Source organism: Thalassophryne amazonica, chromosome 19 (assembly GCF_902500255.1).
Source record: "Thalassophryne amazonica chromosome 19, fThaAma1.1, whole genome shotgun sequence".
Lineage (NCBI taxonomy): Eukaryota > Metazoa > Chordata > Actinopteri > Batrachoidiformes > Batrachoididae > Thalassophryne > Thalassophryne amazonica.
Genome location: NC_047121.1, coordinates 32287744 through 32312647, shown reverse-complemented (window position 1 = coordinate 32312647; position 24904 = coordinate 32287744). Strand labels below are relative to the sequence as shown.

General features: G+C 43.4%; 1 protein-coding gene and 1 long non-coding RNA gene across 4 annotated transcripts in view; one reads left to right on the top strand and one right to left on the bottom strand.

The window, feature by feature from the left end:
* Positions 1-24904, top strand: part of trip11 (thyroid hormone receptor interactor 11) — a 42973-nt gene that overhangs the window by 6563 nt on the left and 11506 nt on the right. For 2 of the 3 annotated variants that reach the window (XM_034195529.1, XM_034195528.1), the window contains exons 4-14: positions 301-603; positions 785-853; positions 4276-4441; positions 4653-4979; positions 5101-5141; positions 5245-5343; positions 7459-7659; positions 9088-12123; positions 12277-12417; positions 16135-16328; positions 22373-22536. In XM_034195529.1, coding sequence (XP_034051420.1) covers positions 301-603; positions 785-853; positions 4276-4441; positions 4653-4979; positions 5101-5141; positions 5245-5343; positions 7459-7659; positions 9088-12123; positions 12277-12417; positions 16135-16328; positions 22373-22536 — 4741 coding nt within the window. The remainder of the gene's footprint in view (positions 1-300; positions 604-784; positions 854-4275; positions 4442-4652; positions 4980-5100; positions 5142-5244; positions 5344-7458; positions 7660-9087; positions 12124-12276; positions 12418-16134; positions 16329-22372; positions 22537-24904) is intronic. The other variant, XM_034195530.1, reaches the window with a different exon arrangement.
* On the bottom strand, positions 464-24646 carry LOC117532226. The gene is made up of 2 exons (XR_004566813.1): positions 24159-24646; positions 464-687 (listed from the first exon to the last, which is right to left on the bottom strand). It is a non-coding gene; the product is annotated as an uncharacterized LOC117532226 (long non-coding RNA).

The window sequence follows — 24904 nt, the reverse complement described above, 5'->3', positions numbered from 1 at the left end:
CATTCTTCTCCTGAACGTACAGTGTTTACTTAAAGGTGGAATTCACACATGTAATTTACATAATTATGGGCTTTACTTGTAATTGCTCAGTCTGATGTGGCACAATTGAATGAGCTGATCATCAAAAAGGTATGTGAAATTTAGAAGTTTACGAAACTCTTCAGAACGCCCACTGTTTTGTGAGCTCAAGAACAGTTGGGTTGCCTGAAGATTCAACCGCTAAATGTTTCAAATAGAGACTATTCATGAGATGCTCATGTTGGTACAAACATAACAATGCTTAAGATTTATTTGTCATAGGTGGAAATAAGTCATCTGAAAGCTCGGCAGAATGGACTCCAGGAAGAAGTCCAGAAGCTGCAGCAGTCAGCCCAGGCTGCTTTGGTTGGCGCCGCCATGCTACCTGTTGCTTCCACATCCTCAACCACTGCCACCACCTCTGCATCCTCATTCCTGTCGCATGGTGCACATGTCCACCAGGTTCTCCATGGAGACGAAGTTGATCTCAGCGAAGCCATCTGGTTGCAACATGAGGTCAACCGGCTGTCAACAGAATTCATGCGTCTGGAGGCTGAGGCGGAACACTGGAGGCGTGTTTCTCAGGTAATAATGAGAATTTGCTGTAAAAGACCAGCTGGCTGCTGAATCGGGCAGGTAAACCTCAGTTGTGTAGTTGAAGAATAGCATCTGTAACAGATACTGTTATATGAGAATTGGGAAGCACAGATTTAGAGTTTGTTACATTTATGTCCCATGGAAACTCACACTTGGGGTTTTATTTCAGGTATCGACGGCAGCCGGTACTGGTAATGGTGACCAGAGTGAAATTGTCAAACTTCAAAGAACCATTAAGGTAAGTTTGCCCTTGTTATCATAAAACCTAACTGCACATCTGTAGAGACGGAGTGGAGGTAATCAGATCACCTCTGTCGGTCGTGGATGGAACCCACTTTATAACAGTGCTCAGATGTTTAATCTCCGCACACTTGGTTGTTGTTCACAGACATGGTCCAGGAACAATCTGTTGTCTCTAGTGGGATATGTCACATGCTGTTTGAATCTAAAATGTCCCAAGATTGTCACTATATTGTGATTTATTATTTACATTAAATCTACGAGGTCTGTTAGAAAAGTAACGGAAATTCGCCACGGAGCCGCTCTTGGCGCGGGACGAAAGCACCTCCGTGTTGGTCTCACACGACAAGCCCTAACATGCCCAGCTCTTGCACCATTCGGAAAATTCAGACGGCTTTCGGTGGCTTTTCAGTCGTGTGACTATCCGAGAAATTGTGGACGAGCTGGACATGCCACAACGTCCTGTGAGGCTTCATCACGGCGTTGCTTTTTGTTCTGTGCCCTGCGCTTCCGTCCCAACGTGCGAATTTCCCTGCTCCTCTTTCTATTACAAAAACTCCTGTAACAGTGGAATGTGCCGAAAAAGTGCTATGTCCAGCTGTCTTGCCATTTCTCTGGTAGTCAGACGACGTCCCGGATCAACAGAGCGTTCACTTTGGAAATGATCTGGTTGTTTGAGCCTGTCGATCGCCGCTCGGTGCGCCATCCGCCGCTGTGGGCCGTCTTTAATCCAGTTGTAATTGTCCTTAATCTGTGTGATCCCCATAAGATCTTCACCGAAAGCCATCTGAATTTTCCAAATAGTTTCCACTTGGCTGTCTCTCACACTTTCTGAAAAAATTTTGATGAAGCAAAGCGGCAGTCAATCAGCCAATTTCCTCACAATGAAAATCCGACGAGGGGGCTGGACCACTCCTCCCACAAGGCGTGCTCACAGGCGAATGACGCAACCGACAGGCGTGAAAAAACTCACCCATGTGCACAAAGGTTCAAGCTTGGCTGATGCAATCACACATGATTCAAATCCATATAGTTTTTGCAAAAAATAAAAAGGTCCGTTACTTTTCTAACAGACCTCGTACATTTAAATCCACGTATTCGTAAATATAGGCTAGCTGGAGGGTAAAAAATATCAGTAGGATGATGGCCCTCCTCTGTCATTTGGAGAAGGGGTTACTCTTGGTGGATTCCTGTACTTTCTGAGCAACCTTTAGGTTTATAGTATAACTCTGTCACTCTGAGGACAATTTTCAAAGATAAGAAAATCATTTATTATATAGCTACGACGCTACACGTGCTCTGATTGGCTGATATTTTCCCATATCAGACCGTTGCCATGACAATTGGTCCAGATCACGTATCATGTTCATTACAAACCAGAAAGCTAAAAACACAATTAGAAAAACTAAGTCGGGCATAAACATACTCCAAGCGGGTACTAATCGACTGAACCGGAAGGGTTGGCAGAATCGGAATGATACAATTGACAGAACAGCACCTTACTATGCCCCCTATCTCCCAAGCTCCATGTATTGATAACCAATCTCAAGATAATGTAATAAAATGTTATCATAGAAAGCAAGAAGCCCCCCCCACACCGCCATATTCAAAGCACAAACTTAGTGTTGTACATTGCTGCCATCTATAGGCTGAAATGGTAAGTCATTCTGTTCTGCCAGGTTCGTTCTGCCATTCCGTGAGTTTGGGGCTTCTAATGCCGACCTATAGCTTTATATAGTGGCTAAATAACTTTCTAGACCTGATGATCTCATCAATACTTGTTTGGCTGTAATATAAGCGAAAACGACCCATTTCGCCGATTGTCATCCATTTCACCAATTAACTGTTGTTCCGGTTCCATTCTGCCTATAGTTGCGTCAATTAGGAGCTCCCCGTCCTCCATAAATATCTAAACAGCATCGGAAAAAACACACATTGAAAGCCCAAAACTGTCAGCAGCTTCCATATTCAGGCGATACCATAAGTTGGTGTGTTTTTATATATATATATATATATATATATATATATATATATATATATATATATATATATACTCAACAAAAATATAAACGCAACACTTTTGGTTTTGCTCCCATTTTGTATGAGATGAACTCAAAGATCTAAAACTTTTTCCACATACACTATCACCATTTCCCTCAAATATTGTTCACAAACCAGTCTAAATCTGTGATAGTGAGCACTTCTCCTTTGCTGAGATAATCTGTCCCACCTCACAGGTGTGCCATATCAAGATGCTGATTAGACACCATGATTAGTGCACAGGTGTGCCTTAGACTGTCCACAATAAAAGGCCACTCTGAAAGGTGCAGTTTTGTTTTATTGGGGGGGGATACCAGTCAGTATCTGGTGTGACCACCATTTGCCTCATGCAGTGCAACACATCTCCTTCGCATAGAGTTGATCAGGTTGTCAGTTGTGGCCTGTGGAATGTTGGTCCACTCCTCTTCAATGGCTGTGCGAAGTTGCGATGACGAACTGGAGTCAGGTTGAGACCCCGATGAGGACGACGAGCATGCAGATGAGCTTCCCTGAGACAGTTTTTGACAGTTTGTGCAGAAATTCTTTGGTTATGCAAACCGAATGTTTCAGCAGCTGTCCGAGTGGCTGGTCTCAGACGATCTTGGAGGTGAACATGTTGGATGTGGAGGTCCTGGGCTGGTGTGGTTACATGTGGTCTGCGGTTGTGAGGCTGGTTGGATGTACTGCCAAATTCTCTGAAACGCCTTTGGAGACGACTTATGGTAGAGAAATGAACATTCAATACACGAGCAACAGCTGTGGTTGACATTCCTGCTGTCAGCATGCCAATTGCACGCTCCCTCAAATCTTGCAACATCTGTGGCATTGTGCTGTGTGATAAAACTGCACCTTTCAGAGTGGCCTTTTATTGTGGGCAGTCTAATGCACACCTGTGCACTAATCATGGTGTCTAATCAGCATCTTGGTATGGCACACCTGTGAGGTGGGATGGATTATCTCAGCAAAGAAGTGCTCTTCTGCTAAATCTGCTCACTATCACAGATTTAGACTGGTTTGTGAACAATATTTGAGGGAAATGGTGATATTGTGTATGTGGAAAAAGTTTTAGATCTTTGAGTTCATCTCGTACAAAATGGGAGCAAAACCAAAAGTGTTGCGTTTATATGTTTGTTGAGTGTGTGTATATATATATATATATATATATATATATATATATATATAAATTCATGTAATAAATTATTAACCTTGCTTGCTCTGTCTGTACGGGAATATCAGATCTGTGTTTTTTGCACAGACCTTGCTAAACACTCGGTCTCTACTGTCAGTACCTCAGTGTGATATTTTCCCGTACAGACCTCGAACTCGGTTAATAATCCTTTATTCTTGGTCAGTAAGGTTCATTTTGCTGTGTTGGGACAGGAGCTACGAGATGATATGAGTCGAGAAGTTGACGAACACCAGCATGAACTGGCAGCTCTGCAGGATGCCCAGCGCCAAAAGTTGGCAGATATCACCCGTCGTCACAGAGAGGAGCTGGCAGAGTATGAAGAGAGGATAGAGGAGCTGGAGGATCAGATTCAGAGTGGTTGGTCTGTTATTTATTGTTTTCATTTTGGAAATAAAAACATCATGCATGATTGCGAGTTTATGGATTTTGCTGGGAACACAAAGAAGCTACAATCAATGAAGCTAGCCTGTGTAAATTACATGAGTCTCAGGTCAGATTATAAAACTATACTTTTGCCAAGTGTATGTGATTAAAATACAAAAACTGCTGTGTGACTTTTTCTTTCCAGGAAAGAGTCAGGCCACTTCCACATCAGATACCTCAAAACTGCCTGAACTCCAGAGAACCATACAGTCCCTTCAGCAAGCAGCAGAGCAGCGGGAGAAGCAGCTGGCAGAACTCTCTGCCAGCCTGGAGGAGGCATGTGGTAAACTGACCTCGGTGCAGCTTGAGAAAGATGAGGCTCAGGAAGAAAATGCTGAGCTACTACAGAATTACACAAGACTTCAAGCCTCTGTCACAGAGCTCCAGACACGAGTACAAGAGCAGGAGGGGAAAGTTTTGCATAAGGCTCAGCTAGACCACGAGATCCAGGTTTTGACAACTTCTCTTGCAGGTATACTTTCTTTATTTTGATTAGCACCGAGTCTGTCGGGGTATGACTGCTATGTAATTTTTTGTTTTTCCTCTGTAATCACCTTTCATGGTGTCTTGAATTTCTGTTTTGTGGTTTTTAGCTGCAGAAAGAGAAATACAGAGTCTGAAAAATCTGGCTAATGTAAGAATCAGCATTCCATTCCAGTCCATGTCTGTTATGTCTTATTTCAAATTTATACAGTATCCATGAATAAATTTGTTCCCCCCCACTCTCCATAATTCAGGAGCAACTGAAGGAAGAAGTTGAACATGCAGACATCCTTGAACTGAACACTATTATCGAACGGTTAAGACAAGAAAAGGGTGTCTTAGAACAAGAAAAGGTATGTAGGCTGTTTACTATACGTGTCAGAAAGTGTACTGGGTTTTGTTTCAGTTGGTGTAATTGTTAGAACGTCTATATCATTAGAAGGTTTTGTCTTAGTTTGGACTTCACGCACTTGCCGTGGCTGATGACATCATATTGCATTCGCACTCCACACATTTTCAACAAGTGAACCAGAGGGGATGCAGACTGTGTGCGTCCATGCACAAATAACTACACACACACACCACCCATATCTGTGCCTTGGTGTCAACGTCTTGTGTTCATCCACTGACCTGTAACTGTTCAACAAAGGATCAGTATAGTTTTTATTGGATTGATCTCTGTGTCCTAGTCTCTGATCGGAGTCCCTGTTCTTAAAGGTTTTATCAAACTAGTATTCCACAGATTCACTCTAACAGTATGCTTGTCATGTAGGTTCTGTTTGTTTATAGTTGGCGCTTCAGGCATATGCAGTACAGAATACAGCAATATAGGTGTATGGTGGACATTTTTCAGGCTATAGTACAGGGGTGGCCAAGTTCGGTCCCCGAGAGCCACATTCCTTACACTCTTAGTTGTCTCCCTGCTCCAACACACCTGAATCCAATGAAAGACTCATTAGCAGATTTTTAATGAGCCTTTCATTGGATTCAGGTGTGTTGGAGCAGGGAGACAACTAAGAGTGTCAGGAATGTGGCTCTTGACGATCGAACTTGGCCACCCCTGCTATAGTACATTTTAGGGTGGTAATAAGACAGAAATCAGAGCACAGGCTGTTAATGTGGATAACAACTAATAACTATGGTATTTAAATGTTTCTGCTCGTGGCCGTTGTTCAGAAGTTCATATATACTCATAAAGGACATGAGTGTCATGGCAATTCTGGCCTTTCCGTGATGTCTTTGAACTGTTATTCACATTTAGTTGTGGGGTGGGGAGGATCTGCAAGAATTTGGCGCACATGTTTTAATTCATTTTTGGTCATCTGGAGTAAACAGACTTGGAATTGTACATACAGGGTAAAAATAAAAATTTAAATGAATAAAAATCCAATACTTGGAATCAACTCCTGACCTTTAATTTTCCATGGAGTAATGAGGGAACAGGGCATGCCTGGACATGAAACTGTCTAGTTGTCCATTTATTTATAGCCTCTGAAAGGAGAGTATGTATGGAAAGTGATTCATTTATTTGATTTGATGGGAGGTGATGGTCTAGTGGTTAAGGCATTGGACTTGAGACCAGATGATCCTCGGTTCAAAGCCCAGCCTGACTGGAAAATCACTAAGGGCCCCTGGGCAAGGTCTTTAATCCCCTATTGCTTCCAGTGTGTAGTGAGTACCTTGTATGGCAGCACCCTCACATCGTGGTGAATTGAGGCATTTGTAAAGCGCTTTGAGCGCCTGAAGCAGAAGAAAAGCGCAATATAAATGCAGTCCGTTTATCATTTATTCATTCATTTTCTATACATTATTATTCAAGTTAAGGGTCATGGCGGAGCTGGAGCCTATCCCAGCTGTCATTGCCCATGAGGCGGTGTATACTCGCGACAGGCTGCCAGTTTATCGCAGGGCTACATGTAGACAGATAAACGCATTCACGCGCTCACTCATGCCTGCAGTCAATTTGAAATTTCCATTTCATCTAACATGCATGTCTTTGGAAGTGGGAGGAAGCCTGAGCACTCAGAGGGAACCTGTGCAAGCACGTGGAGAACATGGAGAGTCCACCAAAAAGACCATGTGGGAAGAGAATCTGGAACTTTCTCGCTGTGAGGCAACAGTGCTAACCACTAAGCCACAGTGCCGCCCTATGAAACTGGTTGTAATTCCTAAATATTAATGTAATGTTTTTGTGAAACCCCTTGAGCTAATGTTGAAAGTCTACACTACAAGCACATTTTGAGTGCTTCAATTAATTCATTGTGGTGATGGACAAAGGCAACATTACAAATATTAACATTGTCCAAATATGTATGGGCCTGAATGTTTATTGTGAAAAGCAAATTTAAACTTATACCTTTCAGATTTTAACAGGAAATACAAGTCCTTTTAATTATGTATGATAAGTGACATGGAATATTAACTGCCACTTGTGTTAAACATTCTTTCAATGCTTTTTCATTGAACAGCTGGCTCTGCAAGAGAGACTTGATGTGGCAGAGAAGCAAATGCTAAGAAATAATGCAGCAGACTCTGATGAACAAGAATCTTTGGAGCTGAAGGCGGAACTGGAGAGGAGAGAAAAGCTATTGAGGAACGCAGAGGAGGAACGGGACACCTTAATGTCTGAGCTGGAGGAACTAGACCGACAGAACCAGGAAGCAACACAGGTCTGCTTGGCATTGTGGCCTTACTTTGTTTGTTGTGGCATCAGTAAAAATTTCATATGATGCAAGTGTTTTAAACATAAATATGAGGTTTTTTTTAAAACATTTATCTTCTTTTTTTTAACAAGAAACAAGGAAAACACCAACACATCTTGTTCAAAAGTACAAACACAAAGCAAAATCAGACATTTGCTTGTGAAGATCCAGTCCTCACACTTGGCAAGAATCAAGCCGGCCCAGACAGAATGTCCAAAAAAAAAAAAAAATTTGTGCCACATCTGGGAGGGAATAAGGATTGTCGAGGACAGCCGCCCGACCACACAGACTGTGCCTCGACCCGTCCCGAGTGATTGGTGCACACGCTGTGCGCATTAAGCCTCCGAATGCAGTATAAATATATGTAGAACACATTAGGATTACCGATACAGCTGCAATAATGCAGTGAGATTATGACAAATGCACTTACATTGCCGTAAAAGTGAGGTCCGATTGCAGGTGGAGGACATATAGTCCAGCTGCACTTTTGGTGCACTCGTGGTGCATTCAGGCATAGTTGGGACATTCGGTGCGTGGCAGATCATGTCGAACTGCCTCATGAACGCAATCAGATTGCTTCGAATGCCTTTTTCATGCCGTACGATGTTCAGATTGCAGTCAGACTGCGCTCTGACCACTGTTCAGTATATTTCCACCTCGACTGCAAAACATTTGGGGCGGCCACAGGAAGCTGGGCCACTGTTTAGACTGCTACCAGACTGCTCTCAGATGTCCTCGAATGCACCATGACACCTCCAGAATGTGGCTTGAATTTTCATTGACATTTGGCTTCTAGTGTGACAGGGGTATAACATACCAACTTCAGGCCCCGTGAAACAATTTTTAAAAAACACACAAATGACAATCAGCCTAATCAAGTCCAAAAGCTTTCAGTAATCCAAAATTATTGAGACAAGGTTGCCACAGTTTTAAAAACTCATCAGCCCTCCCTTTTGAGTCTAAACTTGATTTTTTTTTTTTTTCCCAAATTTAAAAAAAAAAGGAAAAAAAAAAAAGATCTTTCAATCATAAATAAATAGATGGGGGACATGGGGCTTTTCAGGATAATAAATATGAAATTTTAATGGTGTGTTAATTTCTACTTTTGTATGTTTGTTCATAGAACAGAGCAAATAATAGAAATACTAATAGATTATATAAAAGATGGCCACAGTCTCCACTGTTTTAGTCATTTGTTTTTAAATAAATTATAGATGGTATGATTGATTGACCTTTATATGGCACAGCCACTGTCAAGACAGCATGAAAAACTACACTGATTTAAGTTTTTCAAATCAAGCAGTAGCCCTTTACTTTTGAAGAAGAAACAATTAAAACCTTTTGGGACAAACTTAAATGTTTTAAATGTCTGTGTTGGTTTTGATTTTGGTCTAGCATATGATCTCGGTGAAAGAGCATCTCTCTGGACAATTAAAGGAAACTGAAGAAAAGTTGTCGAGACTCATGGCAGAATTCAACACAGCCAAAGACCAGAAAAAGGCATTGGAGCAGGAGCTTCAGAGGCAAAAAGAGAGCATGAGCCAAAGTGCTTTTACCCTTAATGACCTGCATATTGACAAACAGCAGTTGGAAAGTACAGTGAAGGAGCTGAAAGAGAAACTGGGACATGCACAGGACCAGAACAGGAATACACGTAGAGAAATCGCAGATCTGAAAGAGATTTTTCAAAAGAAAGAGGAGCAGCTGTCTGCTGCCAAAGCAGAGCTGGCTCAGGCAGAAGCGAGTGGAAGTGAGGCACAGAGAAACCGAGAGGAGCTGTCAGGGAAGGAACTGGAGCTGTCAGACGCCAGGCGGGAACTGGATGATATGAGGATGTCTTACGAGAAGGTGATGTCAGATGACTATGAGATGAAGATGGAGAATAGGAGGTTGAAGAGTGAGAATGAGCAGGCTCTCAGTAAAGTTGAGGAACTGAGCAAGCAGATGAAGGAAAGCCAGGTGTCTGTGACCAGGTCCATACGTGAAAAGGACACACGTATTGAGGCCTTGAAGCTGGAGAAAGGTCAACTGAAAGATGAATTAAGACAGTCTGAAAAGTCATTGGCCGAACAGACAAAGCAGTACCAACAGACCATAGAGGAGTTAACCCGGGCACGCTCGATGGACGCTTCAGCTTTACAAATGGAGCATGAACGTGCCATCAAAGTCAACCAGGAGAAGGACATTGAAATAGCTCAGCTAAAGAGAGAAAATGAGCAGTTGGCGTCTGACAACAGAGACACCAATGAGATGCTCTCTATCACAGTTGCTGGGCAGAAGCAGTTGACAGACTTGTTGCAGGAGAAGGATGCCTTTGCGGACACTTTAAAGCAAAATGCTGCAGATTTGCAGATGGAGATGGAGAACAGCATTTTAGCTGCAACCAAAGAAGCTGATGCTCTGAGACAGGTGCTAGAGGAGAAGGACAAACAGGTGGGAGGTATGAAGGAGGAGAACAGCCATTTAAAAGAAGAGATTGATCGCCTCAGGGATCAACAGAGTAGACCCCAAGCACTAGCTGAGCCCAAAACTCTAGACATCATCACAGAGCTGGAGACGGAGATCGCTCATCTCAAGTCTTCTAAGAATGATCTGGAAGAGGAGGTTCAGTCTCTGAGAAGAAACGTGGAGGAACAGCAGGCTTCTTTCCTTCACACCCAGCAGTCTTTGCAGGTCCAGCAGAGTGAGCTTGAGCAGGCCCATGCTGGTCATCAGCAGACCTCTCTGAATTACGACAGACTTATCCATGCCAGAGATGAAGAGATAGCACACCTCCAGCAGATAGTGGACCGGCAAAGTGAGAGCCAGATCCATCCTGACTCATCACCACTGGTGCAAGGAGAGGTTATACTGCAGGAGGAGAAGACGACCCAGTCTCTTAACCAGGAGAATGGCAATGAGAAGCATGACTTGTCCAAAGTAGAAATAGAAAGACTGGTGAGGGGCATCAAGGAGAAGGAGAGTGAGATCACCCAGCTGAATGAAAAGAACCTGTCACTAACCAGGCAGCTGGACCAGCTGGTGGTATCAAGAGATGAAGTTGGAAGACTGTCGCAAATGATCCTCCAAAAGGACATGGAGATCCAGGCACTTCATGCTAGAGTCTCCATGTTTGGGGGCAATGGACACAGCCAGGATGTTATGTTCTTACAACAGCAGCTGCAGGCATATACAGTGGAACGAGAGCAAGTGCTTGCTGTGCTTAACGAGAAGACGAGAGAGAACAGCCAACTCCGTTCTGACTACCACCATATCATGGATGTCATGGCAGGGAAAGAGGCAGCGCTGTTAAAACTACAGCAGGAGAACCAGCGCCTTTCCAACATGAGTGATCCATCAGGAAGCCAAGAGATGTTCAAGGAGACCATTCAGAACCTGTCCCGCATTATTAGGGAGAAGGACATTGAGATTGATGCATTGACGCAGAAATGCCAGACTTTAGTAACAGTGCTGCAGTCTTCAGGAGGGGATTCTGATGCTGGCTCTGGAGGTGTGAGCAGCAACCAGTTTGAAGAACTACTGCAGGAGCGGGACACGCTGAAGCAACAGATAAAGAAGATGGAGGAGTGGAAGCAGCAGGTCATCACTACAGTCAAGAACATGCAACATGAATCGGCCCAGCTACACGAGGAGCTGATCAAACTGCAAGGGCAGGTTTCAGCTGATAGTGACAGCAGTTCCCAGCTGTCTGTAGACTATGCTCGACTCATCCAGAACTATGAGCAGAAGGAAAGGAGGTTTCTAACCCTGAGTCAGGAACTTGCTCAGATCCAGCAGACTGCCACTCGGCTCACTACTACCAAAAATGTCTTGATGGGTAAACTGGACAGTGTTCCTCAGGTTCCTGAAGCCACTAGTGGACCTTTAATTGCAGATGACGTGCCAAGCCAACAGGCAGTTCCTCTTGTCAGTGAGAAACTACAGGAAGAACTTGTATCATTGCAAGCACATCTAGCTGAGAAGGAAAAAATAATCAGTACTCTTCAGCAGAACAACCACCGGCTGTCCAACTCGGCATCTGCCTTGGAGAATGAACAGAGAAATCAGATAAAGGAGGTCCGGCAGATCAGAGAGAGGCTGGAAGCCCTGCAGATGTCTGTAAGGGAGAAGGACTTGCTCATTAAGACCAAAGGAGACCAGCTGAGCCTAGTGAGTGAGACGCTCCGTAACCGTGAGAATGACAACGAGGTGTTGAAGCAGGCTGTGACTAACCTAAAAGAGCGCACCCTTATTCTTGAAATGGATGTTAAGAAGCTGAAAGATGAGAATGAGCTGGTAGCAGCACGCTCCCGAGAGAAAGAATCAGAGTTCAGAGCGCTGCAAGAAACCAATATGCAGTTTTCCCTCCTGCTCAGAGAGAAGGAATTTGAGCTGAGTGCAGTGAGCGAGAAGGCTGCCACAGTGGAGAAGATGCTTAAGGACAAAGAGCAGGTGAGTTGGCACCACATCGAGAAAATTTTTTATCATATTTGAGAAGCATGTCATTCTTAAAGTAAATATTTGAAAAGAAACAGTGTGTTTTAATATGATTTCTCTTGGAGCTTTCTTTCTTCAGTTAATGTCTCTGTTTATGATGGGGTGCAGGGAAAGTCTGGTGAGCTGAATCAGCTCCTGAATGAAATAAGGTCCATGCAAGAGAAAGCTGTGGCATTCCAGCAAGAGAGGGATCAGGTGATGATGGCACTCAAGCAGAAACAAATGGAGACCACTGCAGTACAGAATGAGGTAGGAAAGTATTCATACCGTGTTTCTGCTTAATTTCAGTCGTCTAGTTATTGCAGGCGCTTTTTCAGACTGCTTGTTTTATGTGTGTAGAAGATGTGTAGATGGCCAGATCAGTAAGGACAAATTTTTATTCATGAATTTGATGACATGAAAATTAGATGTACATTTTTTTTCCCCTACTTGTGCACTACTGTTATAGCATGTAATAAAATGTTTAGTCTCCTGTATTGTATGATGATTGTCATGTACAAATCTGTAAATCTTCCACTCAGGCAGTGTGGATACTTCTTAGAAACAACCCATTCTTTGAATCTAGCTATCTTAAATCGGACACAAACGAGAATCAACAATAAATCTGTGATCAGATTTCACAAAGAGTAAAAGTAAGTTCCTTTGGCTGCCCCTTTTTTCACTCGGGGATGCTACAGCACATCCGAGGTGAATCTGCATGTTGATTTGGCACAAGTTTTACGCTGGATGCCCTTCCTGACGCAACTCCGCATTACATGGAGAATGGGCAGGGGTGGCGTTAAACCCAGAATCTTCTGCCGCACTTACTGCTGCCTTTCTACACAAGTCACTGTATAATTCTGTTTTTAAATTTAAAGTCATAGCTCCTCACTATTTCTCACTAAATTGACTAAATTTACTTTGAAATCTAGTTATTATAAAGTTACTTTATTTCTGTGGAAAGTTGGTAATGTTTGTTCCTAAAGTATTTTTGGAGGGTGGGGGGTCCATGGATTCCATAGCATATGTAGTGAGTTAAATCAGTGACATCTTACAGATAACACTATGTAACATTTTTATTTTTGTTTTGTTCCTGGGTACACAGTGTGTTTTCCTAACCTGTTATGCCTTAAATAAATAGAAAATAGCTGTTATTCCACAGAAACTTTGCTTCTCTGATCAGGACAATGATATTTTGAAATTTGTCTGTTTTCAAGAATATTCTCGATTCGCCTTCACTACTACTGAGTAGTCTTCTAGAATATTCTTTACCTGCTAGAACTGTCCAGAATTTTCTGGAACTTTCCAGAATTATCTAGAACTTTCTAGAACGTAAAAAAAAAATAAAAAAAAATCAAAGTTTGTGCTGAATGTAGTCATTTTTCCATAGACTTGACATAAGCAGTTGAAATATAACACTTGGAAGCCAGGAACAAAAATTGTCTTACATAGTATAATACAAACGAAGAAGCGCACATAAAAGATGTGAAGGCCACGTTGCATTCACTGGAAAATGGGAACTCTGAATTTCTTACTTAAACTAGGAAAAATGCTTTTAATAAAACAATCTCCCACTGACTCATTTTGGCAAATCAAGTGAAAACATAACTGTAGCTGCCATATTAACAACTGGGAAGTGGAAACTTTGTGAACCCTCAAGGTTCCAGAGCAGTGGGTTTGTGCCCATTGGATTCTCGCTTTGACTCTCCTTTCAAATAGGCAGCTCACTAGGTCCTTGATCCCCAATTTGGTCCCACTGTGCACTTAGGGGTCTTGCATGGCAGCACACTGACATCAGTGAATGGGTGTATGTGAGGCGTTATTGTAAAATTTTTGAGTGTCTGCATAAGATGGACAAGCTCTATAGAATATAGTCCATATGCAACTGACAGCAGAGTTACATGAGTGTCTTGTCTGCATCCCAGATATCCTTTAAAAAAATTTAGTGTGAAGTACATTCAGATTTTATCAAGAGTTCTTCCCACTGAGATCTCTGGTGGCCAGTATTCATTATTAGCTGTGTCCATTGCTGTCTTTTTGCCTGTCAGAGGGCCCAAGCATCAGCGCACCCCCATTTTTGAAAAAGTTAATTCAACGGCCACCTGAAATTAAATGACATGGAATACATTTAATGAATGAGAAAATGGAAAAAAAAAATTACACAGTCGGGTGAGTACGGAGCCCGTCTAGGGACATGGTGGTTAATGTTTTTTTTTGTTTTTTTTTTGGCCCAGATTATTGCATTCCCTTGCAATACCTTTTGTGTTCCCTCGCAATAACCTTTGAGTCCATATTTCCAGCCTAGTGACACAGGTTTGTTGAATCGTTCGGATGGATTGCACATCATGGTTAACCAGAACTTGATTAAGATTTACTTTAACCTGGGGCTCATATACAATAATATACTGGAGGCTTTGTCTGTGAGACACAATTGGATTATGTGCATGAAGACTTTGAAACATATTTTAAAGAAAAACACTCTGTTTCGGCAGAGATATAATGCACTACTAGATGCCGTGCACTTTATTTGGCGGGAAGTCCGAGGCTGTGTAAAGAAACTATATTTCATACAGAGTCTTACAGCTGTGCAAGTTATAGTAACTTACTCCCTCATCTCATGGGATCCCATTCTGTCATGAATCCTGTTTCTTTCTTTCTTTCTCTCTCTCCCTCTCTCTGTGTGTGTGTGAGTGCATGCATATGCATTCAGTCTCCCCCCACCTGATTCCACTCACGGCATGCTCTGATAGGCATAAACTTTTAATATATTAGGCTATTGCAAGGGAACCCAATAATCTGGGCCAAAAAAATGTAACCACCATGTCCCTAGGCGGGCTCTGTAGGTGAGTTATTTGTGATATGTGATATATATATATATATATATATATATATATATATATATATATATATATATATATTATCGGGGATGAAATTAGACATTTTATTGAAATTGGCATTCTGATGTACAGTAAGTGATACTGCTCTTGCATCGGCCGACTCCCTCTTAAGGTAGAATTTCGCGTGGAGAGCCTCTGATGGGAGAATGGAGTATTTCAATTTAACATAGTTTCCTGATACTTTGTCACAATTGAAAATCTACAATGTTTCTCTTGCTCCATGATGCTAATGCGAGCACAAATGGTGACCCTTGAGTGGCCTGCTGGGACAGTGAGTTTCCCAATTTGCTGAGGCATCTTGTTACTGTGTTTGTTAATCATGTTGGTTAAAATCAGAAATTGTTTTCAGAAAAGGTCCATTTTCAGAATATTAGCAATATAAGCTTGAATCGTTGATTTGAATATTAAAGGATAATAAGCAAGGTTAATAATTTATTATGTGGCTATATATATATATATTCACCTCTATGAAGAACTTACTTAAAAGATGGTCAGGTTAGCTGGTAAGCTTTCAGTTTGTAGTTTTTTCCAATGCTATTTAGATATTTATGGAGTATGTTCATGTCCGACTTGTTTTTTCAAATAGTGTTCTTAGCTTTCTGGTTTGTATGTAATATGTAATACATGATCTAGGTGATCCAGATAACTATCTGATATGATAAAATATCTGACCGGAAATCAGCTAATCAGAGCGTACGTAGGGTCGTAGCCATATAATAATAAGTAATAGAGCCATGGTGGTGCCGTAAAACTGTTTAAAAAAGAAAAGGAAAAAAATTGTATCGCTGGTACCACCAATATCAAAGCAAAAGGCTTATCAGTGTTCAGTTTTGTGCAAAGGCCTCAAAGAAATAAATAAATAAATAAATGAGGAAAAACTGCCTTTCAACTTTCACAACGGTTAGCATTTCATATTGCATACCCAATGACGACCTTAATTAGTGAGTCAGAATGTCTCATCATGATGTTCAACCACATGCTTGTGCTCAATAAAACATACTGTTTATTGAACAAAATCTACCAGTGAATACACTTGTCTTGTCCAAGAGTTAAATTTGTTAATGAATCTACTTGTTGTTGTCTGTCACAGCTGCAGCATACCAAGGATAAAGAACAGCGTCTGAACTTGGAGCTGGAAAGGTTACGTAATCATCTCTTGGAGATTGAAGACTCGTACACAAGAGAGGTCATTGCTGCAGAGGATAGGGAGACTGAGCTACGCAGGAGAGTGACACTACTGGATGAAAAACTAGCCACTTCCTCCAGTGCCGTGGAGAATGTCAGGTTAGCACTATATACTTTATTAAAACTGGAGTTTGTATATTAAATATGCAGAAATTCTGCATAAAGACATCAAATTAAAATATAGTTGTGAATTTCTCTGATTGTACGGAGCAGACAGACCTCATTTATTATTACACTTCGCTGTCAATATGTGAGGTATTACACTTGATTGTTCACTGTTCATTGTTACTTGTTATGTAGCTTTCATGTACCTGAAAGATTAAAACCATTTTCTACCTCAGAAGACAAATCGGAAAGAATCGTTCCTACTTGACTGAAAATGGCAGTGAGCTCACACCAACTGAAAAACAAATTCTTTACTGTGCAGCACAAAATAGGCAATTGTGTAGAAGCTCACAGACGGTCTCTGGTCAACAGTCAGTTTGACAGTTTAAAAAAAAAAAAAAAGGTGGGGGATGATATAACTTTCTGTAAATCTATATTATTACAGTCTGCGACCAAATGTCAGCTTGCTTTCTCTGCTTATTTTTCATATGCAGCCAAATTGCCTCATGGTTCAAGAATACTGCAGATCATAGGCATGTTAATTTTTGACGTCATGCATAATCAAGCAACATATGCAGTAGTACATGTATAGGCTGTATTTACTGTAGCCTTTAAATATGAAATTCAAAACTGGTGTGCTCCTAATTCATTCATTTGTGTTAATGATTCATCACCAAACTAACTGGAATGTATAACTGCACTTAAGTGCTATATGAGCAGACTTGTTTTGAATAATCTGTAATTTATTTATCATTTCTTCAGTGGCATTTGACCAAACTGCTGGGCAGTAGTCCAGGTATACTAATATTAATGCTTTAATAGCATAATTTGTTGTAGTACAACTTAAAAACCTTGCATGTCTTCTCATAATCGATATACCCCTGCACATTTTTACAAAAATATTTGTTTTTTCCATGATAATTTTGAGTCTACCGTTACACCCAGCAACTTGGTCTCATGTACTTGATTTATCATATTCATTTTAATGTTTAATGCAGGGTTTTTCATAATAACACAACTGGAGCCAATACAGTTAGTCTTTACTGTATTTAACACTAACTACTTAGATGTTACCCAGTCAACTACATTGTGCAGTTCCATATTTAAAACAGTTTCTAATTCATTGTGTGAGCATGCTGGTGTATAAATGGTTGAATCATGAGTATACATCATTATGCTAGCTTTATAAAAATATATAGTAAATCATTCGTAAAATTGTAAATAATAATGGACCGAGGCAACTCCCTTGTGGCACTCCACATACTACACTCCTGGTGCTAGAGAAACTGCCATTAAAAAACACCGTCTGTGTTCTGTTAGTTAGCTAGCTATGAAACCAAGTAAGAGCTGATAGCTCAAAACCGTAACAAGCAAGTTTTTCCAATAACAAATCATGGTCAATGATATCAAAAGCAGCAGAGAAATCCAGAAACACAGTACCAACTATATTCTTCTTTTCACCCTCTCTGAACCCATCATCGGACATGTGAGTCAACGCCGTGGCAGTGGAGTGACTCTTTATATACGCGTGTTGGAAATCCATGATTAAGTTATTAGAAGAAAAGTAGTTATTAATTTGCTCATATACAATAGACTCCATAATTTTTCCTAACACAGGGCGAATACGTATGTGTCGACTATTTAAAGTCGAGAACGGAACTTTCTTTTTTTTCAGTAGTGGGATAATTTTAGCCTGTTTCCACGCTTGCGGACGTGTTGCAAGCAAAACTGAGGTTTATTATATGAGCTAAAACAGGAGCGATGCAATCGGCTGCTAATCTGAGAAGCCTACTGTCAAGACCTTCAACACCTGGGAGCTTGTCTTGACACGATTTCAGGAATTCCTTTACGTTATTTGTACTTACTTTTTCAAATTTAAACTTGATGTTTTTATTATTCATAATTTTATTTCTTATCAATAGATAAGATTTAACATTACTTAGATAGTAAGGTCCTCCTGTGGGTTCACCACCTGCAGAGGGGGCCATGGGGTCGGGTGCAGAGAGGACAGGGTGGCGGTCGAGGGCGGGTGGCATGGCGGCCCGGTCCGCGCTCACAGCCCCTGGCTGTTGGGACGTGGAATGTCACCTCACTGGGGGGGAAGGAGCCTGAGCTTGTGCAGGAGGTTGAGAGATACCGACTAGAGATAGTCGGGCTCACCTCCATGCACAGCTTGGGCTCTGGTACCTAACTCCTGGAGAGGGGCTGGATGCTCCTCTTTTCTGGCGTTGCCCACGGGGAGAGGCGGAGAGCGGGGGTCGCATTGCTTATTGCTCTCCAGCTCAGTCGCCATGTGTTGGAGTTCACTCCGGTGAACAAGAGGGTTGCGTCCCTACGCCTTCGGGTTGGGGACAGGTCTCTCACTGTTGTCTCGGCCCGTAGGCCAAGCGGCAGTGCAGAGTACCCGACCTTCTTGGAGTCCCTGGGAGGGGTACTAGATAGCGCTCCGACTGGGGACTCCATTGTTCTCCTGGGGGATTTCAACACCCACGTAGGCGGCGACTGTGAGACCTGGAGGGGGGTGATCAGGAAGAACGGCCTCCCCGATCTGAACCAGAGTGGTGTTAAGTTGTTGGACGTCTGTGCTAGTCACAGTTTGTCCATCACGAACACCATGTTCGAGCACAAGGGTGTCCATAAGTGCACCTGGCACCAGGACACCCTGAGCCGGAGGTCGATGATGGACTTTGTAGTTGTATCATCTGACCTTCGGCCACGTGTCTCGGACACTCGAGTGAAGAGAGGGGCTGAGCTGTCGACCAATCACCACCAGGTGGTGAGTTGGATCCGCTGGGAGGGGAGGAAGCCGGTCAGACCTGGCAGGCCCAAACATATCATGAGGGTCTGCTGGGAACGACTGGCGGAACCCTCTGTCAGCGAGGTCTTCAACTCCCACCTCCAGGAGAGCTTCTCCCAGATCCCGGGGGAGGTTGGAGACATAGAGTCCGAGTGGACCATGTTCTCCACCTCCATTGTCGATGTGGCCGCTCGTAGCTGTGGTCACAAGGTCTCTGGTGCCTGTCACGCTGGCAATCCCCGAACCCGGTGGTGGACGCCGGAAGTAAGGGATGCTGTCAAGCTGAAAAAGGAGTCCTACTTGTCTTTGTTGGTAGGTGGGACCCCGGAGGCAGCTGACAGGTACCGGCAGGCCAACCGTGCTGCAGCCCGTGCAGTGCAGAGGCAAAAAACTCGGGTCTGGGAGGAGTTCGGGGAGGCCATGGAGGAGGACTATCAGTCAGCCTCGAAGAAATTCTGGCAAACCGTCCGACGCCTCAGGAGGCGGAAGCAGCTCTCCACCAGCACTGTCTACGGTGCGGGTGGGGAGCTGTTGACCCTGACTGGGGATGTTGTTGGGTGGTGGAAGGAATGCTTCGAGGATCGCCTCAATCCCATCGTCACATCTTCCGAAGAGGAAGCAGAGACTGGGGACTCAGAGGCAGACTAATCCATTACCCAGGCGGAAGTCACCGAGGTGGTTAGAAAGCTCCTCGGTGGCAAGGCTCCTGTGGTGGATGAAATCCATCCTGAGTACCTTAAATCTCTGGATGTTGTGGGACTGTCTTGGTTGACACGTCTCTGCAACATCGCTTGGCGGTTGGGGACAGTGCCTCTGGATTGGCAGACCGGGGTGGTGGTCCCTCTGTTTAAGAAGGGGGACCAGAGGGTGTGTTCCAACTACAGGGGGATCACACTCCTCAGCCTCCCCGGTAAGGTCTATTCCAGAGTACTGGAGAGGAGAATTCGACCGATAGTCGAACCTTGGATTCAGGAGGAGCAGTGTGGTTTTCGTCCTGGTCACGGCAAACTGGACCAGCTCTACACGCTCCATCGGGTGCTCGAGGGTTCATGGGAGTTCGCCCAACCAGTCCACATGTGCTTTGTGGATCTGGAGAAGGCGTTTGACCGTGTCCCTCGGGGCACCCTGTGGGGGGTGCTCCGGGAGTACAGGGTCCGGGGTCCTTTGCTAAGGGCTATCCGGTCCCTGTACGACCGCAGCAGGAGCTTGGTTCGTATTGCTGGTAGTAAGTCAAACCTGTTTCCAGTGGACGTTGACCTCCGCCAGCGCTGCCCTTTGTCACCGGTTCTGTTCATTATCTTTATGGACAGAATTTCTAGGCGCAGCCAGGGTGTAGAGGGGGTCTGGTTTGGGAACCACAGAATCTCGTCCCTGCTGTTTGCGGACGATGTGGTTCTGTTGGCTTCATCAAATCAGGACCTTCAGTGTGCACTGCGGCAGTTTGCAGCCAAGTGTGAAGCATCCGGGATGAAAATCAGCACCTCCAAATCCAAGGCCATGGTTCTCGACTGGAAAAAGGTGCTTTGCCCTCTTCAGGTCGGTGGAGTGTCCTTGCCTCAAGAGGAGGAGTTTAAGTATCTCGGGGTCTTGTTCACGAGTGAGGGACGGACGGAACGTGAGATTGACAGACGGATCGGTGCAGCATCTGCAGTGATGCGGTCGCTGTATCGGACCGTCGTGGTGAAGAGAGAGCTGAGTAGGGGGGACAAAGCTCTCGATTTACCGATCGATCTACGTTCCAATCTTCACCTATGGTCATGAGATTTGGCTCATGACCGAAAGAACAAGATCGCGAGTACAAGCGGCCAAGATGAGTTTCCTCCGCAGGGTGGCTGGGTGCTCCCTTAGAGATAGGGTGAGGAGCTCGGTCACTCGGGAGGAGCTCGGAGTCGAGCCGCTGCTCCTCCACGTTGAAAGGAGCCAGTTGAGGTGGCTCAGGCATCTTTTCCGGATGCCCCCTGGACGCCTCACTGGAGAGGTGTTCCGGGCATGTCCCATCGGGAGGAGGCCCCAGGGAAGATCCAGGACACGCTGGAGGGACTATGTCTCTCGGCTGGCTTGGGAACGCCTTAGGGTTCCCCCGGAGGAGCTGGGGGAGGTGTGTGTGGATCGTGAGGTCTGGGCGGCTTTGCTTGAGCTGCTGCCCCCGCGACCCAACTCCGGATAAAGCGGAAGAAAATGGATGGATGGATGGATAGATAGTAAGGTTAAATCGCATATTGTTGACCAAATAGAAACATAATCAGCTTACCTTGCCATATTACAATAGTTATACAATCACATTTGAAGCGTGATTCCTTCCTGGATGGTGATGATTTCTTCATCTGGAGTGGGTTCAGGATCTTTTTCTTCCTTCTCCTGCTGCTGCAGGTCAGCGATGAGGGCTTTGTTAGTGCAGTTTTTGGATGTGACTCTTTAGATTCTTCAGATTGGACCAGAATTTCTACATGCCACACATGTGGCATCCAGAATCAGTCTATAGGGTGGGATTTGAACTGGGAGCCTTCTGCACTGAAACCAAGTGCACTAACCACTTGGCCACATTTGTTGAAATGTTCCATGGTGCACACCCAGATGTCCTCAGATCACTTAAACTGGGTTTAAGCTGAATGCTTTCTGTGCAGTCTAATTGATAAAACAAGTGCTTCATATCTCTCTGGGACAAGCATGGGGGAACTTGCTTGAACATCCTGATTATTGCTTATCACACTGACACTAACAGGTTCATCACAAAGTTTTGATATGACACATGCTGCTTGAACCAACAACGCGATCACGTCACCTGCTTACCATGCCGATGCACCAGTTTGAAGCCAATCACATAGTGCCACTGATAACACAACAGCAGATCAAGACTTCCCACCTGAGGGTGGTCGAATACAGGAATAAGAACAGCTCAGCCCTAAGATGGGGGCTCTTCTGTTGCTGACTGTGCATGTGATGTCCGTTCCTGGAAGACCCCAGCGCTGCCTTAGATGACTCTGTTCTCAGTGTAGGCATCTCTCAGTAGAACATCTGTTTATTTGAAGTCCATCTCCTGTCAGTTACTGAGTTTGTTCACCACATAAAAGAACTGGGTGGGGATCAGGCAGACAGAAAAACCCCAACACATTGCTTTGAGAAATCCTACATTTGCCACTTGTAGCCACCATTTTGTACTGTTACCTTTTGCTTTTCATACACAAACCAAATTTCAGTTTTAAAGTCAGCTGTGTTGTTCCCCCCCAATCACTACCGATAGCCAACAGGCCACCATGCAAGTGGAGTCTCTGCAGGAGCAGCTGAATGGAGTGGTGAAGCAGAGGGACGATGCACTTGCACAACTCCGAACTTCTCAGGAGCAGGTCAAGCAATATGCGATATCACTGTCAAACCTGCAGATGGTGCTAGAGCAGTTCCAACAAGGTAATCTGGCTGCCTTGATTTCATTACTGTTCACATTTACTGCACTCAACCAGGCTATAGCCTACGGTGCGTCCGGAAAGTATTCACAGCGCTTCCCTTTTCCACATTTTATGTTACAGCCTTATTCCAAAATGGATGAAATTAATTTTTTACTCAAAAGTCTACACAATACCCTGTAATGACAATGTGCAGTAAAGGTTTTTTTTTTTGATTTTTGCAAATTTATTTTAAAAAAAAAAACTAACAAATCACACGTACGTAAGTATTCACAGCTTTTGCCATGAAGCTCAAAATTGAGCTCAGGTGCATCCTGTTTCCACTGATCATCCTTGAGATATTTCTACAGCTTAATTGGAGTCCATCTGGGAGAAATCCACTGTATTGGACATGATTTGGGAAGGGAAGGTCCCATTGAGCACTGTGGCTTCCATCATCTCTAAATGCCAGAAGTTCAGATCCACCAGGACTCTTCCTGTAGAGCTGGCTGCCCATCTAAACTGAGCGATCGAGGGAGAAGGGCCTTAGCCAGGGAGTTGACCAAGAACCCAGTGGTCACTCTGCCAGAGCTCCAGCATTCTTCTCTCCACAGATGATCTCAGAATGCACCACAATGCATTCTGAGATCATCTGAGATTTTTGAAATTTTTCTGGGGGAGAACCCCCACCAGGGGCTACGGGTCTTTGGCGTTTGCCAAAAAAATTTCAAAATCTCTTGTTAAAAGTGAAATCTGCCGGAAAATGGCTGATGTCCAGCTCTTGTGATAACCAGAGAAATTGCACACGACGGCCGTTTAGAAATGATGTGGTTGTTTCTGCCTCTCGATCGCCATTGTGGGCCGTCCTTAAAGCTGTAGTAACACTCCTTATTCTCTGTGAAGCCCGTAAAATTTTCACCGAAAGCCAGATAAATTTTTTGAATGGTTTCCAGCTGCCTGTCTCTAACAGTTTCTGAAAAAAGTCTGCTGGAAAAAAAAAAGCCCAAATCATTCCGTCATTTCCTCGCAATGAAACGACGACGAGAGGGGTGGACCAGTGCTCACTCAAAGCCTGCCCACAGGCGAATGACACAACCGACAGGCGTGGAAAAACTCACGCATGCGCACGAAGGTTCAAGCTTGGCTGACGTAAAAACATATGAATCAAATCCATATAGTTTTTGAAAAAAATAAAAAGCTACGATAATTTTCTAACAGACCTCGTATATCGGTTTCACGGTATTTGACAGTATTTTTTCTTTTCAAGCACAACTGGGTGTTTGCCTTATTTTCTAATGATTTAGAGAATAATTACTGCAATAAAATGGCTTGGAATGGCGTATTCTACTGTTATGAGGAGTGAATATTGTAGAAAAATGAATGTCCACACTAGTATTAATGAAGAGGAATCAGAATGCTTGATTGTTGTAGTCAAAATGCAGACCTTTTTCTTATGCAAGTTTTCCAACTTAAACACCTTTTGAAAACAATGTAAACTATGTAAACTATATGACTCATGTAACTCCAAAGTAAACTTAGTAACTCCAAAGTAACTGAAGTAAAACTTCTTTATTCCCTGAACATTCAGTAAGGAATCATCCATAAATAACATAAACAGAAAAGGTGTGCAGCTTGCTTTAACTTTACCTGCAGACGAGGAGGCTGAAGCTCGTAGTTTACATTCCTGATATTCCAGGACATGTTTGCGGCTGAGGTGGTGGAGTAAATTGCTCGTGTTTCCTCCTCCTGCTACAACTTTAGCGCGACAGCATTTCCATAGTATTGTAGTTTGGTCGACGTCGGACTTTTTAAACCCAAAGTACTTCCAAACAACGGACACAGCTCCTGGTTTCGGTACAAGTTCTTCCGTTTCAGTTTCTCGTTCTTGTTGTTCAGTTTCAGAAGTTTTGCCATTATGCTCACCGCTAAACATCCGTTCACTCTACACAGGCTGTACTCATGCTGCTTGTTTGGTGCAACCGCTAAACTGTCCCCACTCAAACAATGCCCTGCGGGCACGGTGTTCTGCCGCTCTGTGCAACACACTCACTGGTATGGAGGTATTTCTAAAATTCATATCATAGAAAAAAAAAACACCGGTATTCGGTATGAACCGGTATACCGCCCAGCACTAGTGTGAATACTTAAGTACACGTAATTTCTTAATTTAACTTGGCAAAAATTTCAAATAAATGTTTTCATGTTCTCATTATGGGGTATTGTGCATAGAATTTTCAGGGGGAAAATGAATTTATTCCATTTTGTAATAAGGCTGTAACCTAATGCCCGTAGTTATGAACTCTGTTATGACTTTGACCTTTTTGTGTTCTTTTTTTTTTATTTATAACTGAGTCAAAAGACACAATGTTAAAATTTTTAATATAGAGATGCCA